Source organism: Excalfactoria chinensis, chromosome 2, assembly GCF_039878825.1.
Source record: "Excalfactoria chinensis isolate bCotChi1 chromosome 2, bCotChi1.hap2, whole genome shotgun sequence".
In the NCBI taxonomy this organism is placed as follows: Eukaryota; Metazoa; Chordata; class Aves; order Galliformes; family Phasianidae; genus Excalfactoria; species Excalfactoria chinensis.
In genome coordinates, this window is record NC_092826.1 from 111,379,494 (window position 1) to 111,397,726 (window position 18,233).

At 46.5% G+C, this 18,233-nt stretch overlaps 1 protein-coding gene across 5 annotated transcripts in view; it reads left to right on the top strand.

The window, feature by feature from the left end:
* The first annotated feature begins 5,891 nt into the window (after positions 1–5,891).
* Positions 5,892–18,233, top strand: part of LOC140248872 (ubiquitin-conjugating enzyme E2 E1) — a 44,343-nt gene continuing 32,001 nt past the window's right edge. Inside the window, exons 1-3 of one of the 5 annotated variants that reach the window (XM_072329965.1) lie at positions 5,892–6,129; positions 8,112–8,289; positions 10,448–10,498. In XM_072329965.1, the coding sequence (XP_072186066.1) occupies positions 8,138–8,289; positions 10,448–10,498 (203 nt within the window). In that variant the 5' untranslated portion in view covers positions 5,892–6,129; positions 8,112–8,137. Of the gene's footprint in view, positions 6,130–6,256; positions 6,290–6,394; positions 6,856–8,111; positions 8,290–10,447; positions 10,499–18,233 lie in introns of those variants that run through there. The other 4 variants (XM_072329967.1, XM_072329969.1, XM_072329964.1 and 1 more) reach the window with 4 other exon arrangements.

Below are 18,233 nucleotides of genomic sequence, written 5' to 3' on the forward strand. Positions count from 1 at the left end.
TAGCATGCACCTGTTTTAACTATGGAATTTATGTGGGAAATAAAAAGAAAAAAAGTTCTTTATATCTCTCAATAAATATGGAAAAAAAAATAAATAAATAAAAAAGATTTAAGTGTTAAAAATAAGTAATAGTTAACAGCTTGATGCATGAACTATTCTTTGTTTTCATGTGCTGGTCAGAAGACACACAAAAAAAAAAAAAAAAGAAGAAAAGAAGTGCCATATACTGGCTTCTCAAGAATGCAGCATCAGGGATCTGTAAAAATCTGAGTGCTTCTATTGCTGCCTTTTGAAGGGCTCTGTAATAATAAGGAGGCCTAGGGAGAAAAATTGCAGTTGAAGACCATTGAAGTCTTGAACTGTAGTCAAGCCACAGAGTGAAATTACTGAGCCCTGAACACCTCTCCTGATCCTTCTCTGTTGAGAAGAACCTTTGTTAGATGAGGAGGCAGAGGTTGAAAGAGTCAATTGAAATCCTCACTAAATACATTTTCTGAGAAGTTAGGACATGTGGATTTTTACCCTGCATGGATTTACAAATCCACAGAATTGGAGCAGACAGAGAATCACTCTTTTTTTATTTTTTTTTTTTAATAAGTAGAAAGAATAAACTAGAATAAGATTATTACCAATTCAGTGTATGAGCAAGCAAAGCAGATTTTCTTGTGCTAACCCATCTGAGCGAGAGTGGCACATACTGTGACACAGAGAAATAGTTGAAAAGGCAGAAATAAAGGACTGTAAGTGTGAAGTATTACTTCTACAACGAGAAACTCCTTTGTCTCAGATACTGGGAATGTTATTTTGTCCATTTATTGCTGAGTTCTTGAGTAGCCCATTCAGCACTATAGGCCAACATTTTGTACGTCTTATTGTGGATCTGCATCTCCACAATGAGCGAGAGACATTCCAGGGTACATCTTCAGAGACTATGGTCAACCTATAACATTCTGCCAACAGTATGAAAAATACTTTCCTTTTCATCTGGATTTCACAAAGCACTCTACAAAGGCAGAGGCATAAGCCACGAGCATACACTATTAATGAGCCATCCCCAGCAGTTCTCCTCTCTGATTATTTTGTTACAAGACGGACACATTTCAAGGTTAAGCTTACACCAGAAAAAAAGCTCTCTTGGGATTGTTGTGCAGGCAGTTGTACGGGCAAAACACAACATCAAGAGCTGCACTTCATGCTGGAAAAACTGCCCTAGACTGGCTTTATCTAGACTACATCTGGTATTATGCCAGCAATGTCCCAGTCTATTTTTTAAGGTAGTGGAAAGCGTCAAGTACTGATTTGGTCAGCAGTGGCCATTGCTATTGGCTATACAGTGGTGACAAATAAAAAGCAAACACATGTTTAAACAACAACTTGGAATTTTTGTATGTTTGCAAAAGAGGCAAAAATAGTGCATTTGCTGCTGTTCAGCCCACTGCCTCCAGAAGCCTTCTCACCCGGGTAATGTTGGTCAGCACTTTCCACCTCTTCCAGGACTCTTTCCAATAGCAATGCCATTGTCCTGGGAGCCTTCCTAGTGCAGGACTGATTGATGACAATCCATCTACTTCTTAATCTACAATAATAATTCCACTTACTGAGTTTCTTCAGGATCTGAGCACTGCTGCCAGGAAAAAGTAGTTATGTAGACATGGAGAACTGTTGACAAACCATAAAGCAGTACCTTTCAGTAAACTGAAAAAGAAGCAGAAACAGGAAAAACATCTGAACTGAGGAAGCACACAGTGCCAGGAGGAAAAAGCCGAGGAGTAAGGAATACTGCAATCCAGTGAGCCCACACACTGCAGAGACAGAGAAAAAAAAAAGCAGAGCAAGATACCACAAAGCCCAAAGGAAGCAGAGAGACCACTGGGGAAGCAGCATTCTGCAGAAAAGCAGATCCATCAGGCACAAAGAGTAAGTGACAGCGAAGTCTGTGATGGGTGGCTATGAGTGAAGCTTGTACAAGCACCTCAATTACATTTCAATCTAACTCTCAATTAACATTATTCTCTTCTTTTACAGGAGGGAAAATGTGAATCAGAAACATGGAGTGACTGCTAGAGACATCAACAGAAAAGTCATATATCTCACAGTGCACAGCACTAAGTACTAGCTATAGATCTGGTAAACTGAGAAAGCAGTGAATCATTGTATCTTCAAGGTAAAACCATTTTAAGGATTAATCCAAGGCAGTTTCTCATGAAACTTCTTATGATGTTGTGAAACTGAATTGATCTCATCATCTTTAGCTTTTCAATTACTAAAATGAACCACATCCCATTGCAGGAGGAGCATGAAAGAAGCAGTATAGCAATAGAATATAGGGGTGGCTACATACAACTATACTTCCTTGTCAGCCTTTGGAATTAATTTCCAGCCACACTCCAGTCTGTGGGGGTTGGGCCAGGACTTTAATAAGGCCAAAATCTGTAATGGGACTTTCTGCTCACACAACAGTCTTTCATCAAGGCCTTCAGATAGCTCCCAGTACTAGTCTCAAACAAAACAAAGAGCAAGAGGCAAAGAGCAGTGGTGGTCTGACAAGGAGACCTAAGTTTTTCCCTCCACAACAAAGTTCTCTCTAGCACTGGAATAAAAGCAAAGGAAACAGGTCTTTTTCTATCTGTGGCTCCTTCTATAAAGAATCAAGCTGAAAAAGATGTATCTCTAAGGACTTGAAAGTCATACTGTTTGAGAAAATTACAGCAACGGAAGTTGGGCTGCATCACTAAGTTATGCCAAGAGAGTTGTGAGCAGGAAACTGAAGAGTAACCCCATAGATTCATTACCATTATGTCACTGTAATGAGTGCTTGCATTTTCTGTTTCTCGTTTGAACAAAGTTCCTTCCTCTTTTGGCTCAATTCAGGGTTTCTGCCTAGCTTTATTCAAATAGCTTTGTCGTGAGTCTTGAGCTCATCATGGATTTTCCTTGCTATCTGACCTTATGTCATAGAGTCACACACACAGGGCAAAGTGTGTCATCACAGGACTGTGTGAGACAGCAGCATGTTTCTGGTTTTCCTGCAGCCACCGGCATACAAGACATTAGCAGTGAGCTGACGTCAGGAGAGACAAACAGATGATCATTTTTTTCTGCTCCCCACAAAAGTCCTGATGCAAAACTCACTGGAATTGGTGAAAATATAAAGGGCTTGGCTTGGGCACAAATAAACCAGCCAGGAATAATGCTGAAAAGATATCTGGAATTGAGATGGTACAAAGGAACTAATCCTAGTCACCTTCTTCTAACATCAGGCTCAATTTGATTTGAATTGGCTAGCTTCTGCTGTGAATTAAGCTCAAAGCCCCAAAGGCAACTCGACTCCAGTCATCTAGCCTTGCAGCCTCCTCCAAACTCAATCCAGAGGGAAAAGTGACTAATCCTATTCAGTTGCTGCACTGAGCTAGCGCCATAGATTTAAAACGCTTGGGGTACACAGAAAGTGAATAATCTGGGTCAGTTTTTCTCTGCAAGTCCTTTGCGCAACTTGGCCATAATAATAATAATATTAATAATTTTATTTTTTTTTTTAAATGAAGTTAGGAGACAGAAAGAGGAAGTGCTGGTAAGAAGGAAATCTCACCTGATAAAGTACACACACTTCACAGGAAAGAAATAGAAGCAGATCACGGGCTTTCTCAAAATTATCAAGATGGGAAGACATTGGATTGGAGGAGCTAGTTCACCTATTTCCTAGAAAATACAACAGGAACATATTCTGGACTCTCTTCCAGTTCTTCAGTGTCTGTAGGACAATCATGGGTGAGAAAGCTGCAATAACATATCAGGGCACAGAAGCAGGCTCCTTGGGTCCCTTTCTCTCCCTGGTGAGGGATATGGTGTGGCTAGCACAGGAGAACAGCACATTGCCTGGTCCTGGCCATGAGCCACAGAAGGTGAGCCATAACATGCAGTGGGAGTTGCCACTGAAACAGTTGCACGAGAGAAGACATTAGTAAGTGCTTTCAGAGCGTGCATTTTTGGGTAGGCTTCAAAGTAAATAACCACTGGTGCTGGTTATCATACTATTTTGAATAGGCTTACTAAGAAACATATGCTGCGGAAAAGGTTAGTCTGCAGATAACCCCCAACAAAGTTGTTAACATAAGAAAAGTGTGTGTATGTGCGATTCTGCAAAAAATCTTTGTTTTCCCTGCACCCTGCTACAGAAATGAAGGGCTTTCATTATTAATATCAGCTGTCTTACTCGACTTTCAGGCAGGTTTCCTGCGATGACAGGAAAGCGCAAGAGGTTTGTTTTCAGTGAAAGTGAAGATTTTCTGTTTTTAAAACCTTGTTCCATAAGCAGTGGCATTTGTGAAGCCAAGTAGTTTGTGTCCTTTCACCTCCCGCACCCACTGCTTGTACCACCAGTCTCATCCTCCAAAGCCCCCTGCATGAGTTAGGAGGATGGTGACAGATGCTCTATGCTGCGAAGCACAGAGGAGTTAAATTCAGCCCCCCTTTCATCAAGGGATACACAGTGATCCAGATCACCCAATTTTATCTAGCTGCCAGTTTTCATGATATATTATTTCATCACAGAATCACAGAATCATTTGAGTTGGAAGGGACCCTTAAAGGTCATCTAGTCCAACTGCCCTACAATGAACAGGGACACCTACAGCTACAACAGGGTGCTCAGTGCCCCATCCAGCCTGACCGTTTCATGTGAGGCCTTTGTGAGTTGTGAACGGACCAAAGCTCCACATTTTTCTAGAGGGAAGAACTTCACAGGTGCCATCCTCATAGGTGAAACTAGGTAGGTTGGCTCTGCTTGAGAACTGCTTTTGGAGGACAATTCACCATGTCCTAATATGCAGTGCCAGAGGTAGGAAAGACTGAGGGTTGGGAAACAAAACAGCGTGAAGTTGCAGTAGAATTCCTTTTATTAGCACGACTCTTACATTGTCATTGGTGTGTCTAATATCTTTCACTGTTCAGCCACACGGGAGATTGGGCAGCAAGTTTGTCAGGAGTCTGGGGATTAACCCAGGAGATGAAACAAGGTTCTCTTTGGGGTCCCCTGTTCTATCCACAAGGGCTACACTCGAGAGAGCACTGCCCCAGCAGGTCCAGCTCACCATCACGCATAGCCTCTCCGAGGCAGAGCTCGGGCCCCACAGCATGCAGCACGCAGGCCTCAGGCGGGCAGGCCGGAGGGAGCCTAGCTGGGCTCTCAGCCCGCCGCACCCCTCAGGGTGCCCAATGGCGAACCGCGCGCCACCCGCTGGGGCCATCTTGGCGTGCGGGGCCGGGCGCAGCGCCACCCCCCCCCGGCCACGACCCCGGGGAGCCCCGGCCGCCCCCCGCCTCACCCCGCACCTGGCCGCCGCAAGGCAGCACCGTGCACCCCGAGATGTGCCGGGGTCGGGCGTCCTTTCGCCCCTCCCCGCTTTGTGGGGCAGCCCCTCGCCCTGCTGAGGTACGGTGACCCCGCTCCGCTCCCGCGCACCGCCGGTCCTCCAGCAGGAGCAACGATGAAAACACAAAGTCCTATTAATTATGATGATGCACGGCGGTGACAGCCATTGTATTTTCGGCCGTCAAGTAATTGGAGACGGGATCCCTCGGTGCGCGGTGGAAAGTGGCGGCACTGAGCCAAATTGACCCCGGGTGCAGCCCACGGGCGGCCGCTTGCCGTGGCTCCGGGTCGGCGTGGGTTGCTGGCTGGGCGTGCTGGCCGCCACAACCACGGTGCTTCTGTTCCCGGGGAGGGCAGGGAGCGAGGGATCGGCCGCCGGTATTTTGGGGAGAAGAGTAAGGAGCCCGGGAAGCACAATGCAACAGCACCCCAGCCGGCTGAGTGCTGCTCCCGCAGACGGGCTCCCGCCGGGGGACTCGGAGAAAAATAAATATCCCCGATAGTTTTTTACCGTTGTAAAATGGAAGGGGGTTTTTCTCGCTGAGGCCGCCGAGCCCCGAGCCCAGGATTTTGTTCCCTCTCCTAGCACGCGCTGATGACATCACGAAGTGCCCCTTCTTTGTGTGTCAATGATGTCACCGAGTGCAGCGTGGGGGACAATGGAATCCTGAACTCCGGGCGAAGGCGAGCGCTGCTGCGGGCTCGGGGCTGACCGGGGGGGCAGGGGACATCCAGGTGCTGCGGTGGGGCTGGAACAGGTGAGAGCTGACGGGGCTCCTTCGGGGCTCGATGTGTGGGGGTTTGGGCTGGGCTCTTTTTTTTTTTCTTTTTCTTTTCCTTTTTTTTTTTTTTTTTACCTTATTGCATTCCAACTGAGACAGGTGAGAAGTTGCTGCTGGTGCTGGAGGGACAAAGCAGGTGAGAAGCTTTGGGGCTGAAACAGTAGTGAGAATAGGGGGAAAGCGAAGAGTAACCCCCCCCCACCCTCCCCCTCCGGACTCAACAGCTCCCGCTCAGCTCAGCCTTAAGGAAGCAGCCTGCCCCTCTTTCAGCCACCTGCTTTCACCTCGTCCCTTTGGGGCTTTGGCACTGAAGCGCAGACGGCAGCCGGGGTTACCCTCGCAGCCGGCACCTCTGCAGCGCACTTTCCCGAGGGTCCCCGTTACAAACTCCCGTCCCCTCCGATCGCCCCTTTCTTCCTTCCCCAGCACCCGCCGAGGGGGAGGGGGAGGCTGCGGCCGCCGGGATCCCCCCCAGTCCCGGAGCGGGGCTCCCCCCGGACCCCGCTCGCCGTGAGGCCGCGCCGGGTGTCGCCCCGGCCCCGCCGCCCCCCAGCCCCGCTCGGCGGTGGGGGAGGCAGCTAGGGAAGCCATTGCCTGTTTAATAGTTGCTGTTGCAGCACTTCCGCTTCTCTCTCAGCGAGAGAGACACGAGTGGCCAGGCCCAGCCGCACCGAGGAGGAGCAGCCAGACACAAAGGGAGAGGTACGGGGACGGGGCAACCCTCGCCGTCCTCCCCGCCGCTCCTGGGGGCAGGGGCGAGGGGCAGGGCCGGCCGCGGCCCGGCGATGGGGCGGGAGGCGGCGGGGCAGGGGGATCGCGCCCGGGGCTGTCAGGTACCGCTGTCCCCTCGGCCTCTTGCTGCCCGGCCTGCGGTCCCTTCGCCGGGGGAGTGCGCCCGGCCCGCCCGGCCCCCCCAGCCCCCGGCTCTCCCCGGGCAGCGGAGGGGGCGTCCGGCGGGGGCTCTTCGGGGGGCGGCGGCCTCGGGAAGGAGGCGGCCCAGTGCCGACCCCCCCGGCCCGCCGCCGCTCGCCCCGGGCCCGCCGCAGCCCCCCCCTCCGGCTCCCGCGGCGTCCGCCGTCTCTGCCGGGAGCCCCCTCCCTCCCGACGGCTCCTGGCCCCCTTCGCGGCCGCCCCTGCCCCGCGGTGCCCCCAGCTCTTCCTCCTGCCCTGGGCTGCCCGCACGGAAGGGCTGCCCCCCTCCCCCCCCCCGCCGTTCCCGGGGCCCTCACCCGCTAGGCCCTGGCCCTGCTTTTCCTCTCCCCCCCTCCCACCCAGCACAACCCCGCTGCTCCCTTTCCCCCTTGCCAGCGTGCCTTGCGGTGCATCGGGCCTCAGTGGATTCCCCCATGTCCTCTAGTCCCCTAGCCCCCCGTTTTTCTGGTCCCTTTATGCCCCTTAGTGCTCCCAACGCCCAATCTAGCAGGCACGGGTTTTGATCCAGAGGGCACAGGTTTCGCTCAGGAATCCTCCATTGGGGTCTCACCCTGCTGCCAGTGATGCCCCACTTCCATCGCAGTACTGGCAGTGGTCACCCCCAGCCCTTCCCAACTCCCCTGTGTGCTTCCACCACGGAGGCCTAAGCTGCTCCTTTTTTGTCCCCTGCACCCTAGGCTGCCTGGTGGTGGGTACTGATGGCTCCTCTTGCATGCATGGTTTAGGGGAGATTAGAAAGAACTGCTGTGAGCTTCCATGAGCCTTGTGGTTGTCCTTGTTCCAGTCCCTTCTTTCACTGCTTCCTCAGAAGAAGCTTTGAAAGTCCCTTTCTCCTTCAGCGTTAATGGTGCAGGAGCAGCTGCTGCTCCTCCTGCCTGACTGTAGGGCCTGAGGAGGAGAGGGAGACACGAGGACCCTTTAAAGGGAGTATAGCCCAAACACAGAGCAAGATTATCAGTTGCCTTTCTCTGTGTGTGTTTGTGTTCACTGTTTGTTCCCCACGCCCCGTGGTGTCTCCTCTCCAGGTTGGGGTTGTGGTGGGGGGGTCGATATGTCGGATGACGATTCAAGGGCCAGCACCAGCTCCTCCTCATCTTCATCCTCCAACCAACAGACAGAGAAAGAGACAAGCACACCTAAGAAGAAGGAAAGCAAAGTCAGCATGAGTAAAAACTCTAAGCTGCTATCTACCAGTGCCAAGAGGTGAGGCTGCACTCAGTTTTCTTACTGATTTGCTGCATCTTCTCTCCTTCCTCACTTGATTTTGCTGTTCCTCTGCTGCTCTCTTGTTGCTCCCATTCCTCACCTCTATCACTTATGTTCAGCCTTTCCACACTGAGCTGCCATTGTCTCACTTTTTCAGCCTCACTGCATAGTGAGTGTGCCCAGCTTTCCTGTGCTCTGGGCTCTTATCCTGCTTCTGCCTCAACTTCAACCCAAGTATTTTCCCATCTCTTTTTCCACCTGGCTGTCATGCTGCCCCTCAATTATCTCTACTCTCTTCCCCTTTCCTTGTTTGCATCAGTGGAAGGGATGTGGGATTGGTATGTAGGACCTTCATTCCTTCTCTGCTACTGGCAGCTCTGTGGTCCTGAGTAAAGCATTTAATTTCAACATCAATCTTCCTCTCCGTAGATTGGGATGAGTATATAATGGATTTTTCTTTTTTTTTCCTCCTGCTCTGAGGATTAATTAATGCTTGTGAAGAATTTTGAGTTTGCTGGATGAAAGGAAGATTTGGGGCTTTATTAAACCACCTGCATTGGAAGGGTGTCTATAATCAGAGCAAGTGGTGTAATGTAGCTCCACATCTTCCCCCCTGTATGTATTGCTGCTTTTCTGTCTGTTCATCGCTTGTATTGAATTTTTGGTGTATGACTCGATGTGGACTAAAATAAATAACCCTCTTGCAGGTCCACTTGTGCACATTCTGCTCTAAGACAGGTTTTGCTTATGGCACGTAGTGTTTTGGGGGGCAATTTTTGAGGATGAAATCATTTTTGTTTCAAAGTAAAGTCTGTACGTGAGAGAAATGTTATGACAGTCAGCTTTCTTCATCAGAACACGCTCTTGGAGCCGTTTGGTTTTTTGCTCTTTTATTTTGTTCTCTTTTTTAAAAGAGCTGTTATTCTTTCTTATTTATTCTGTTTCACCCAAGTCCAGCATCATCTCGCTCCAGAGAGTTAAGCTGACAAATGGAAGTTTTCAAGCTAACTGAGAGTGCTCCAGTAAGAATAATAAACCATCTCACTGCAGAGCTTTGCCAAGCAGCACAGAGAGGTTATGTCTTCAGGTGTGAAAAGTGGCTGGGGTTTTATGCAAATGCCCTGTCATCGCAGCTAAGTTCTCTGTGGCTTTGTGGGGTTAAGGCAGTTTGGTTTTTCCAGATCTCTGCTCAGCACGTTTCCATGGCAAGCTCATAGATAGCAGTAAGTCATGTTTACATGTCGTGCCCTAAACTATTTTAAAAAGAGGATAGTTTTACAAGCCTGCTGATTTTAAGTATGAAAAGGTTGTGGTTCTCATGCATGATAAGTGGAAGAGAGGCAGGAGACGCTGGCAGAGTTTAAAGGAGGAGAGAGGGTGGGGAGATCCGGAGGGGAAACTTGAGTGACAGTAATGGGACTCCAGGGAAGGGGATGATAGCTGGTTGGGTATTTTGTGGCAAAAGCAGCCTGGTGCTGTGCGAGCCCAGAATAGTCTGGGCAGGGAGCACTGAGTGTTGTCTGAGAGTGGTGAAGGGAGGGAACGTCTGGAGCCCTGGGAGGAGGGACGTGGGGATGTAGTATGCTCGTTAGGGGAAGGAAAGGGAGGAATTGAAGGCTGCGGGAGTGTGCAGGGGCCTCGGAAATAGACATTCCCTTTAAGTGTCCTCGGGAATGTTGCAGTTGCTCACTCCCTTGGGGCTGGTATTTCTTTCTCAGGGTGGTGATGAGCAGCAGGGGGGATCCAATTTGGTGATGACTGTTTCTTTCAGTCCAGCAAGACAGATTTCCTTTTTGACTGAGGTTTCCTCCTAGCACTTGGTGCATCACATTCACGGAGGGTTCCCCCTCACTTACAGACTGGCAGGCGGAGTAAAGAGAACAATCTTTTCCACTGCCCTTGTGGTTGGAATTGTTGTGGGAGTACAGAGTGATGCACCTGTCTGGGCTCGGTTCGCAGTGCCTGTCTGCTTTTCTGCCTCTGTAACAGAGTGCCTGTCCTGCTTAGTGTGCTCAGATGGGTGGGAGGCTGTAACTGAAGGCGTCTCTGCTTTTTGTAGTGTTGCAAACTCAGTGACATTATGTCTGTAAGGCGTGTTAACTGCTGTCCTACACAGTGACTTACCTTTGTTCCGTTTTTGTTTTTATTACCACAGGATTCAGAAGGAATTGGCTGACATCACCTTAGATCCACCTCCCAACTGCAGGTTGGTGTTAATTTCTTCTCCAGGGAGGGCAGGGGAAGGAGAGGGGCTGAATCATGTTTGTGTTCGTTGTAGCCGTCCTCAAAGGTTCTGAGGAGGATGGGAGAATGGCTGCTTAGCTTGAATGATTGACAGTGCTTTTTGCATGCTTGGATGACTTTAAATAGTTTCCAGGTGGGGGGGCCTACAGAGATTATTATATGTGTACTGATAGGTGTTTACTGTTTGTTTTGAGGGTTGTTTTGTTGATGTTTTCTAACAATTGCATTTGTATCTGTCATACTGCTTTGTGTCTGTTTCTGAAACTAGCCTGTAAAGAAGAGTGTGAAACTCTGGGTTTTGTTGGGTTTTTAGTTTTTGGTGGTTTTGTTGTTTTTTTTTTTTGGTTTATAAATCTAATGCCTGGCTGCTCTAATCTTACATAAATAAGAGTCCTGCCAAGGAAGCAGAGAATGGCAAACTGCTCTGAGCTTTTTTACTTCAGAGCTCTGTTCTAAATAGTATCTTACAGTGGAAGGGAAGTGTGAATTCATCACTCAGCGGGTGCCCTACAGAAGCACATGCATTAGCCTATGAAATAACAAGCAGGGCTGTTTGGTTGCCCTTTGTGGAACAGCTTGTTTTTTAAGTAAGTTTTAGGAACTTGTACCTTTTGTTTAAAGCATCTAGCAGGTTGATTCAGTTCACTGCTTGGTGGCCCAAGCCTCTTCGTGTTTGGGGAGGAGGCAGTAGTAGTGTAACGTCTTTGGTTGTGCTTGTACGTTCAAGAGGAAAGTTGCTTTCAGTCTGGTTTGCTGCCAAAGCACATCTCCGTTCCTATTTTCTTGCTGTGCCTGAACTAGGTTTTAGGCCTTTTAATGTTGCTGATAGGAGCAGTCAGGGAAAACTCTGTTTATAAATAACTGTTCAAGTTGGTCTATTTGGTACTGAGGTATCACCCACAAATGCACATAAACAGTTTTATTTAAGCTTTTTGCTATTGTTGGTCTGCAGGGCAACACTGGCACACAGGTTAGCCTAATGGTCCGGAGCCACTCTTTCAGTGCCAGTCCCAAGGCACATAATTAGTGACAGAAGGGATAGGTTGAGGCGTGTGAGTACAGTAGAAGTCAAGGCTGATACTAAGATTTTTGTACCGCTTGGAAGATAACTGATGTCATAGCTAGAGATTTCAGAGGTCAGTATTGTTTTGTTGATGTTAATGACTACCTCTGTATTACCAGAGCTCCAGCTGCTGGTTTGGAAGTGTCTGCATCCTGACTCAGTGTCAAAATGAAGTCCACATGCTTCCCCCTCCTCCTCCCACCATATCCTGATTTTTATTCTTTTTTTCATGGGGGAAAAAAAGGCCCAGAAACATGTCCCAGAAAGGCACTGAGCCTAGCTTGCTCTGCATATAACAGCCTGGATGTTTGAGGGGCCAGGACTGCAGTCTGAATCTGTCCTGAAGTTGTGATAACATACGAGTATGTCAGATCGCAGGCTTCACCTGAAGGTTTGTGTAAATAATGTTAGATCCCTAATTTGTTCCTGTTTCAATTGGCATCGTTTACAGGTAAAGATGAGCTAGCAGACTATCTGTCAAAATAGAATATGGCTGTGAATTTTTAAATTATATAGACAACTGTGGATAATGCATTTCAAGGCCTGGGTAGTAAGTTTGTGTTGTTTAAGCCTTTATAAATATTCCTAATAGCAATAATTAGTTCACAGTGCAGCTAGGGATGATTAATTCTCACCCATAATGTAAGTATTCTGCATTCCTTCCAACCTGCAAATGAGTGACAGTGAGAACTGGCAACTCTTGGAAACAATACGTGAAACTGGTGTAATTGTTGCTGTGTCTCTTAGTGTGTTTGGTAGGTAGGAAAACATGAATGGAGAGGTTTTGGCTTGTGTGTGACCAAAGAAGTTTTGGTATTGCTCAACATGGGGTGGAAGCCATCCTACTTCAATAAAGAGAGTGCCAAGAGTGAAGCACGACTCTGCTTATGGCTAACAAGATTCAGATTGCGTGCTCAGGCACAGGGAGTTTGCTTTTGTTGCAGCTGTTTGGTGAAAGGGTAGGCAGGTGCTCATTGCCACAGCAATGGGGGGGTGAGTTTCAGCTGTCACCGTCATGGGGAAAGCTCAGCTTTGTGGAAGAAGAAATCATTGGTGAGGGTGAGGACATGAAGCAAGCGAGAGAACTGTATTGCTGGATGATGTTTAAGACTGCCAAAGCTTCCTCTGGGGAAGCCTGCTAGCAGTGTCACTGCTTTCGTTTATTTTTCTTTTTTTCCTATGGGTGTTACTGGCATGCTGCAAGGAAGGTATTAAATACACGGTTTGGGAACTTAGTTTCAATTTCCATCTTCATTGCTTTGCCCATCCTTTCTTTCCCTTTGCCCTCAAGCTCCTCGTTCCTCTGCAGCGTTTGCCTCTGCACGTATTTTCAGGTCTCACTTCAAGGGTGCCAAGGGCTCAGAAGTCACATTTTAAGAAGTGAATCTGAAACTGCATCCTTATATCATTTTGCAAATGTCCTTTAGTTTTACTGGACACTTGTCCTTATGCCCCTTCTTTTTCCCCTTTCATTTCCCCATGTTCTGCACAGTGCCCTGTGTTTGATGGCAGTTTGTGGTTGGCAGAGCTTTAATTTTTGGCCTCACTGCAAAGTGCTGTGCTTCTCGCTGCCTTGTTGCAGTAATGGGAGTTGAGGATATTTAACGCATCCCACAGCTACTCTGCATACTGAAAGAAAAAGCTTTAGGTTGTAAATGATTCTTAGTAAGAGCTGTTTTGTTTTTCTTATAAGACACCACACATAAGATGCAATTACAAATAATGAAAACCATTTGATATTTCAAACAAAATGGCTTAAATTTCAATGAGTTTCATTTTTAGTTTTGTAGCTTTGCAGTGACCAAATTTTCCTGTGTGTAACCCACAAATCAAGTGTTTTAAAAAAAATAATGCCAACACACTCAGCACCCTGTGATTGAGCAGCTGTGTGGGTTTTATACATACGTGGGTAATATGAAGGGAAGTTTATCCCAGAACTTCCTCACCCCTCAGTAGTTCCATTGGCAAACCAGAAGCATAGCTTGTCTCTGCCCCCGAAAGGCTCACCTGGTGCTGGTCCATCTTTTGGCTGCTTCATCTCTGGTAACCCATTTTCCCCTCCTATCCCCCTCCCCACAGTGTGATCATGGTTTTATGCAGCCTGGTACTGTTCCTTTTACAGAGAGAATGCAGTATATGCTTGCCTTGCTTTAACAAATCAATTTCAAACTTGACAGTATTTTCTTAAAAGGCTTATTTAATATTCTTTACAGTTTTGTGGATTCAGGTGGTGGCAGTATCCTACTGTAGTGTGTGTGTGTACGTGTGTGTAGCATTTGGCTGAGTACTTCTTGCTTCTTTTTCATCATGTTTTTAGTAGGCCACCATCGCAGAGATCCTTGATTTTCTGTTGTCTGCAAAATGATTTAACTTGTACTAAGGTAGAAGGGTGAAATGGGGCTATCAAATCCAGAAGTGGTTGGTGGTTTAGATAAATTGGAGAATAACTGTCTGGTCTTAAGGTGATTTAAATCTTTTGAGCTGGTACCTGGTGATTCCATCTCCTATTTTGTATGATATCAGAAAGTTGCAGCTGTTGCTTTAGAACAATAGGTATTGTTGTTTGGGTATTTGGAGGCACTGGACTTCTGGTCTGATGTGTATGTTGGGAATAGCAGAATGGCATATCTTTGCATTGGGTCATGGAAGGCTGCGCTGACAAATGCCTACAGATGTCAGAATGCATTTCCATCTCTGCATAGGCAGATCTTCTTTGTGTGTAGGTAACACTTGTAAGTGCCGTGCCAAATCTTTGGTTCTAACACTGAGGTGAGGTTTCAAAAGGTCTAGCAGAAGTTAATTAAAGTTTCAGTGCTGTTTATGCTCTTTATAAAAGTCATCTCTTTGACCTCCATATCTAAGTGTCTCCTGAAAGTAAATCTGCTAATGGCTGCAAGGTTATGAAACAAATGATTTTCCCCCGTTTTACAGACAGGGAGATGCAGCTCACAAAAACTAAGTGACTTGTCGAAGGTCATGCAGGAAGTCTGTGGCAAAGTGGAGAAATGAATGTAAATCTCCTTTGTTTCAGGCTAACTTGCAGCTGAGCTGCTCTGCTGGAACTGCTTGCATCGGTTGTGCTGCGAGCAGGGCTTTGAATTTGTGCTTTATTGGGTGTCTGGTATTGACTGTATGTAAGCATGGTAATTTAATGGTATTTTTCCCATCTGTGTAGAGGGACCAAAATGGATATTAACTAGAATTAATGCTTTTTAATCTTTCTTACCCAAACTGAAACAAGTTTGTCTCCACATGGCTCATTTAAGTCCACATAGGCAAGGCCAGCTGTTATTTAAACAAACATAATTTTCAAGTCTTTGCTGAAGGACACATTTGCCTACAAGGCTTCCCATCGCTTCAGAGTGAAATGCTATCGCAGATTCATTATTTAAAGAATAATAAAATACAGTTGTGTTTCCTGGCTCCTTCAGCCCCATTTCTGTAAATTCACTGAATAAGGACCAGATCTCCCTAAGAGTCTTGTGAAAGTTAACTGTCAGCACTTAATAAATATGTGTCTCAGTATAGATGGTGGGAGCAGTGCTCTGTGCTATAATAGGTGAAATATTCATCGTTTTCAAAACTTTGTGACGTGGAGTTAAGATTGCTTGGCCAGAGAGAAGAAGTCTGCAGAAAATGTGTGGCGTGAAGGCTGCTTTGAACTCAATAGTATCCTCTTCTAATTAATGTATTTCATCTACACGCTGTGGAAGTCTAGCATTTGTTTGGATTGTATTTGTTTTTACAGTGCTCTGAGGATGAATTGTCACTGTTAAACGCTGTTTGTTTTTTAAATTATTTTCATGCTTGGAATAGTCTTTTCTGCACATAGACCTATTCTAGCAAGAGCTTTGTGGTCTTATGTTTTGCAATTAAAAGTATTAATTAGAGTGAGACAGGTTAGTTTTGTTTTTAATACGCGCACGCATTCTTAGAGCAAGAATGACACAAATGGTGATTTTCCTTCCTTGAAAAACAAAACCACAACAGAGATAGATAAGTAAAACTGCAGATAATATTTAATGAAAATTCTCAGCTTGTCAAAAGGGATTTTAGCACTCCTTATTTTCATTCACATCCCCTCCCGGTTTCCTTGAAACGGGAGTGTTTTCTGTGAGAACTTTCCAGCCTTAGGATGGGGAGGACCTTCCTAATTAGAGCTGTGTGTAGTTGAAAAATACCTTTTGTCATACAAACTACCCGTGGTTCACCATTCCCTCCCCCCTTTGTTTGGCGCACGGTCCCTGGAGAAATAACTCTTCCTTTTGAAACGGTGTATTAACTAATGTGGAGATCCTCCGCAGCTGTTGAATGGGCTCTCACAAACCGTAAAAATAACACTGCTTCTGTACGTGGTGATTCCGAGTGTCTGTAGGTAGCAGCTCCTGCGGGGAAAGTCCTCTGCCTGACACACTCAGACAATAGCAGTACGGCAGCAGCTTCTTTGCTGCGGATTGATTAGCTAATATTCCAGGAATTCACGTTTCTGAAGATGTTTCTGTGTTTACTGGCTGCCTTTACAAAAAAATCAGACTCGTTTTAGAGGCAGGGCTGCTGGGATCCCATGGCGGTAGCTCCCTGATTCCATAGTAGATTCTGTTTGGCACATCCCAGCTCAGCAATTCCCATATGAGCTGCGTTCTGTGCTCTTGCATGCCAAATATCAGGACGATGAATCTTGAGAGCAACTGTGAAATCATACCGTGGCTCAGAACAAAAGGGGCTGAAATCCCTTCTGTGCACAATCTCTCGTCTACCACTTAATTTTATTATTTGACTTTCAGCTTTGCTGCCCTTGGAGGGCACTGTGCAACTGTATTTTGTTACGCTGCGTATATGTTTTATCTGACAAATTGTATGTTTTGCGTTATGCAGTCTTTAATTTGGTTTCATTTCGGTTGTATTCCAGCTCTGCACGCTTTGCTTTCCCTGTTGGATACGTTTGCATATGGCAGTGGGTGATATGTCTGGTTTTGTTTTAAGAAGTATTCATGATATGTGCATGGCACTTCATAGACATAAATGGGAAACGTTGTGCATGTATTTACACTGAAAGGGCTTGAATCTCTTTGCTCTTTAATGTGAAGACAAAATTGTCCCTGAAGAAAGAGCTGGTTGGCCTAAGGCAGTGATGAAGCAGTAGTGGACAGTTTTGCACTTGAGGATGCCACCAAGGGCAGATTGCTTGTGACTGAGAGCTCCAGTTTTGATGAGCAGCTGAGATGCAGGCTGACAGGCTGGTGACTTTGGCTGTGCCGTCAAAAAGGCGGTTCTGGGATTGAGATGGAGCCAACCTGCCTTGTTGGGAGTCATTCCAGTGGGTTAAGGCTGTTGCAGAGCTTGTGCACAGAGAGATTTCTGCAGCTTCTGCCTGTGCTCTTCTGCAATTGCATGTGATAGACCAATGCTGCATCAAAAGATGGATGGCCAGCAGGGAGAGGGAGGTGTCTGTCCCCATCTGCTCTGCCCTCGCAAGGCCTCAGCTGTAGCACTGTATCCAGGCCTGGGGCTCCCAGCACAAAAAAGATGTGAAGCTGTTGAAGTGAGTCCAGAGGGGAGTCATAAGGATGATGAGAGGGCTGGAGCTCTTCCCCTATGAAGAGTGAGGGAGCTGGGCTTGTTCAGCTTGGAGAAGGCTCTGGAAAGACCTTTTTTCTGCCTTCCAGTACTTGATGGGGACTAATTAGCAGGAAGGGAAGCAACTCCTTACATGAAAGGACAAGAGGTAATGGCTTTAAACTAAAATGTGGGAAATTTAGGTTAGATGTTAGGAAGAAATTCTTTACTCAGAAGGTAGTGAAGCACGTGGGCACAGACTGTCCAGAGAAGCTGTGGATGCCCCATCGCTGGATATGTACAGACCAGGTTGGATGGGGCCTTGGGCAACCTAATCTGATGGGTGGCAACCCACTAGAGGATCTTTGAGTTGCTTTTCAGCCTAATTTGTTCTATGGTTTTGTAATTCTCTCTAAAAACGTTTCATATGCCAAACAGAAAATGTACATTATTTTAGAGGAGTGGGTTAAGAGATTGATGCGTATCTGTGAAGACTTGCACGCCACATATGAAGTAAAAGGCTGTGCTTTCTCTAGAAAAGAAAGTACTTACAAGTACTGAGGTAAATTAATGATGTAATTTAGTCATTATAGTAGAATCATGCCAATCTGTACATTTATCTGAGTGAAATAAGTTTATACTTATTTTTCCCTCTGAGGCTTAACAGTGGAAGTCTAAGTACTGACTTCATTATTTTACAAGAGGAACTAGAGAACATGTATAGTCAAGTACTATAAATAAACCTAAACTGTCAAAATAAACACTGTACGCTTTGGAATTCAGAAGGGTTTTCTTGTTTCTCTTGCCAATTTGCAAATTTCAGCAGCATGCAATTGGTCTTCCAAGGCATTTGTGGAAAGTGTAGTGCTTACTACGGTGCATTTAATACATATTTTCTGTGTATGAGGGGCTAATTGACATTACCAGGAGAATATATTACAGATCTGTATGCTTAACTGCACCGTACAGCATGCGGTGTTGTTTTCTTTATTAACCTGCACACCCTATGACAGGAGGTGGGGGAGAAAAGGAGAGTGGGGCGTACAGGTTATAACTCATGACAGATGTGAAATCAAAC